Below are 4,418 nucleotides of genomic sequence, written 5' to 3'. Positions count from 1 at the left end.
TTAAAAGTGGCAATTTAAGACATATTTCCATTTAGAGATTTTGGAAATTAAGAAGTTTAAATTGTTACATTTGGCGCCAAGGCCAATAAACCCACCTCTCCTTCCTAATTTATCAAGCTATTATATTTTACAAGCATCTCCAAACAAAATAATATCATACCACACAAACTCAAACTCATCGAAAAGCAACCAATTTCGGGAATCATGAAACTACACTGGCATGAAGCCTCCTAATTAGATAGCGGAAAGGGGAAACAAAATTACAAAAATAACCCCGCCGCTTGCCTTCTTTACTGGTCAGTCGGGCATTTCAACAAACACCTTCAAGGCAAAGCACTAAAATCACACTACACTACCATGATCTGACGATTCGTCTAGGAAATAAGGTGAAAGCTGCCCATCTTTCTTCTCTGACCTGGCCTTGCACTCGGCCCGTGTCTCTTGTAGCATTTTCACCACACGGCGCATGGAAGGCCGGTTTATTGGGAGAGAACTTGCACACAAGAGGCCTATGTTGAGCACCTTCATGATCTCCTCTTTGAACCCCAGATCAAGTTTTGGGTCTATGACGTGGTCGATGCCTTTTTGATCGATTGTGGCAGAAACCCACTTCACCAAATCCTTTTCTCCAAACTCAGGATCTACTGGCGGCTTGCCGGTAACAAGTTCTAGAAGAACCACACCAAAACTGTACGTGTCACTCTTCTCATTCACACGAAGCGTATATGCATACTCTGAATGGAGATACAAGTTTCAGAAGAGGCATAAGTTTTACAAACAAATGACTTAAATAGTTTTTTCTTTTAAAAAAAAACTTCCTCTCTTTTGTCAAACAGTACAAATAGCTGTACACATAAGGGAATGTTTATGCAATTTAATACCACCAGCAGACCAGCTTGTACTTGTAAACATCGGCTATATGTTTTCAACATTTTTAGTACCTATATACAGATCAGGCACCATGATGTAATGTGGCTTACTAGTAATTATTTTTGTTGGTATAAATATCGAAACCAAGTATATCCGTGGGTACTGGTAACTTGCAAACTTGTAACAGTATTTGTTTACTTTGCGTGTTTATAAATTTCAGTAGAAAAGCACATACCTGGAGCAATATAACCACATGAACCGGCAATGACCGACATAGAATTGGACCCGTTCCCAATTGTCTCCACAACTTTAGCAACCCCAAAATCAGCAACTCTTGCTCCAAACTCAGCATCCAACAAAATATTATTCGACTTCACATCTCTATGCACAATGGCAGGTACACAATCATGGTGTAGGTACGATAACCCTTCAGCCGAATCTAATGCTATCTTGTACCTAGTTTGCCAATCCAACATGCCTCCTTTGCTACTATGCAATAAGTCACCGAGGCTACCATTAGGCATGTACTCATAAACCAAAAGCTTGCATTCTTTGTGGATGCAACAGCACCATAGTTTGACTATGTTTTTGTGCCGAATTTTGCCTAGAGTTGCCACCTCAGCTTCAAAAGCATCGTCTATTAGTGATGCTTGGTTTAATCCATCACCGTCTTTTTTTACCACCCCCCAGAGCTTTTTAACGGCAACGGCCTCTCCATTGCTCAACACTGCCTTGTAAACCTTGCCAGAAGCACCACTACCAATCACATTATCTTCATCAAGAGAATCTAAAATTTCATATTCACTGAATCCCAATTTGTGGAATGAGGTTAAAGTCCATTTAGACCTGTCAAAACCCTTTTTCGCCTTTGAGAAATTTTTATACCTCCAATAAAACCACGACACACCAACAATAAGCACAATTGCTGCAAATAAGAAAATCGACCGGAGCATCCAGACATACCCCGGTCGGGCGCGGGACCCGTCATCAGAATCCGGGCACAGACCAGTTATGTCCCCACAAAGCCCGTGATTGCCCAAAAAGCTATCTCTGTATGCCTCAGTCGCAAATAAACGAGGCAGAGAACCCGTTAACTTGTTATTTGACAAATTCAACTGGTTCAGCTTGAGGTTTTGCAATTCAGTTGGTACCTGGCCTGTTAAGAGATTACCTGATAGATCGAGGTAGTTGAGCACAGGTAAAGCACCAAGCTCGGGTGGAATCTCTCCAGTGAAATCATTGTTCGCCAAATTGAGTTCACTTAGTTTAACCCATGATTTAATACCTCGAAGCAAATCACCCGAGAGGGAATTGTTATGTAGGTTTAATTGACCAAGCTCAGCCAGGTTGCCAAGTGTCGATGGTAGGGGCCCCCTTAGCCTATTATTACCAGCTGAAATTTCATAAAGTTTTGACAACATACCAATTTCAGAAGGGATGGTTCCAGTGAATTCATTGTCAGAGATCACTAGCTTAGAGAGGTTGGCAGCACTGGAAATGACCGGTGAAATCTTGCCAGTTAGAGAGTTGTTGGTTAACTCAAGGAGATAGAGATGGGGCAGGCCCCACAGCCCCGCAGGTACTTCACCGGTTAACTGATTGTTTTTCAGCCTGACACGTGTCAATCTGCTACACTTGGCAAGGCCTTGTGGCAACGGTCCAGTGAACATGTTATCGATCAAGAGCAGTTCCTCTAACATGCCACGGTCACATATGCTCGCCGGGATTTCACCGGTAAAAAAATTGTCGGACAAGTCGAGCCATATCAGAGGTGCATTCTTGCCAAAGTCTGCTGGGAGGGTCCCATTTAGTTGATTTGAAAACAGTCTGAGCTCGACGAGGGAAGTGGATTTAGCAACACCTGACGGTACCGGACCAGTTAACCTGTTCGAGTAAATGTGGAGGCTTTCAAGTAGAGGTATGTCAAAAATGTCAGCAGGTAGAGGCCCTTCAAGCTGGTTCATGGAGAGATCCATCTGGCGAAGAGAGGTGAGCTTCGAGAGACCCGAGGGGATCGAACCAGTAAGTGAATTGTTATAAAGCTCAATTTGAACCACACTTGAGAGTCCATTGAGAGTAGCCGGAATCGTACCAGTTAGATGATTCAGTGAGAGGTCGAAATCAGTAAGTTTAGTCAAAAGACCGAGAGAGGGAGGTATAGGGCCATTCAAGTTGCAACCTGCTAACCATAGCACTTCCAAAGAAGAGAGCTTGGATAAAGAAGACGGGACAAGGCCTGGTGCAAATGGGTTGTACGAAAGATTCAAGTGCCGGAGTGTCAGGAGGTCACCAAGAAATTCCGGCAAGGTACCGTTAAGAAGATTGGCAACTAAAGAGAGCCGTTCAATCTTCGGGAATTTGCCAAATGAAGGAGGTATCAAGCCCGAGAAATTATTCCCTGAAAGATCTAAATGAACTAGGGATGGCAACTTGTCGAGAGCATCCGGCAACGGCCCAACGAGCAAATTTTGCGAGAGGTCCAGGTGCGTGAGGGATTGGCAGAGCTGAAGAGACGACCAATTGAGAGAGGAGTTTATGTAGTTGAAAGATAGAGAGAGGAACGTGAGGTTGGGAAGGTTGCACAGAGACGAAGGGAAGGGTCCCAACAGGTTGAGGTTCGTAAAGTCGAGAAAGGTGACGGTGGGACCGGTGCAGTTGACGCCGGTCCAATTGCACGGTGTCGGGTCTCCTTCTTTCCAGTTTACGAGAGAGTTTGTCGTGTCAACGAGGCCACGCTTAGCCTCCAACAGAGATAAACCTTCTTGGTTGACACAGGAGGAGAGATAGACATGGTAAAAGAGGAAGAATGAGAGAAGAAGCAAATTTCTCATGGCGAGAGAGCTCGGAAGAGCGCAAGAGAGAGAATGTTTGAAAGGTTAATTGGGTGAAAGCGATTTCTTTATTGCTTCTGGTGGTACTGGTATAGTTTAGTAGCAATTACTCTGTTTGAGTGACGGGGAAGGGAAGGTGTAGAGAAAGCATGAGGTCACCTGAGGTGGGTGGTTTACAAGTGTAAATGAGGAATTCAGAATGGAAGGGAAGGCGGGTCCATGGGGTAGTGTGCTCTCTGTCTCAATGTCTCTCATCTGACGAGAGATGAGAAGAGATGAGATGAGTAGTAGTAGATGGGCAGAGAGAGGCGCACTTACTCCAAGACAGAGAAGAGACTGTCAAAATTTTAAAAGCGAGACTTGGGTTTCTGCGCAATTTAGTTTACCGTGCGTGTGTGCTTTGGTTTGGGTTGATGCCTTTATGGTTGCTTCATTGCTTGCTTCTTTGTTTGGTGTCTTTTAATTTTAATAAAGGGTATTGCGTTCGCTATTGCCCATGTGTAACTGTGTAAGCAGTTCATTAACTATGGAGCCAATGGTTCTTTTGCTGATTAGACCTCGGACTTTGGTTTTACTTTTTTCCCGAATTACAAAGAGTATGGAATTATCAATTATGGATTGATTCTTCTTCATTACAGATACTAACAATGGAAATATTACCCAAAAAAAATTGCTTGAAGACAATCCACGCAAATTTTTTTAAATTAAATTGAAAGA

At 43.4% G+C, this 4,418-nt stretch overlaps 1 protein-coding gene across 1 annotated transcript; it reads right to left on the bottom strand.

Moving 5' to 3' along the window:
* Positions 1 to 4,094, bottom strand: LOC144568372 (uncharacterized). The gene is made up of 2 exons (XM_078318704.1): positions 1,106 to 4,094; positions 1 to 734 (listed from the first exon to the last, which is right to left on the bottom strand). Exons 1-2 carry the CDS (start codon positions 3,699 to 3,701, stop codon positions 343 to 345), a joined length of 2,988 nt encoding a protein of 995 aa, XP_078174830.1. The 5' UTR covers positions 3,702 to 4,094; the 3' UTR covers positions 1 to 342.
* Between the last annotated feature and the right edge of the window lie 324 nt (positions 4,095 to 4,418).

Source organism: Carex rostrata, chromosome 17 (assembly GCF_964058835.1).
Source record: "Carex rostrata chromosome 17, lpCarRost1.2, whole genome shotgun sequence".
NCBI classification, from domain to species: domain Eukaryota; kingdom Viridiplantae; phylum Streptophyta; class Magnoliopsida; order Poales; family Cyperaceae; genus Carex; species Carex rostrata.
This window is presented reverse-complemented; position numbering and strand designations above follow the sequence as displayed.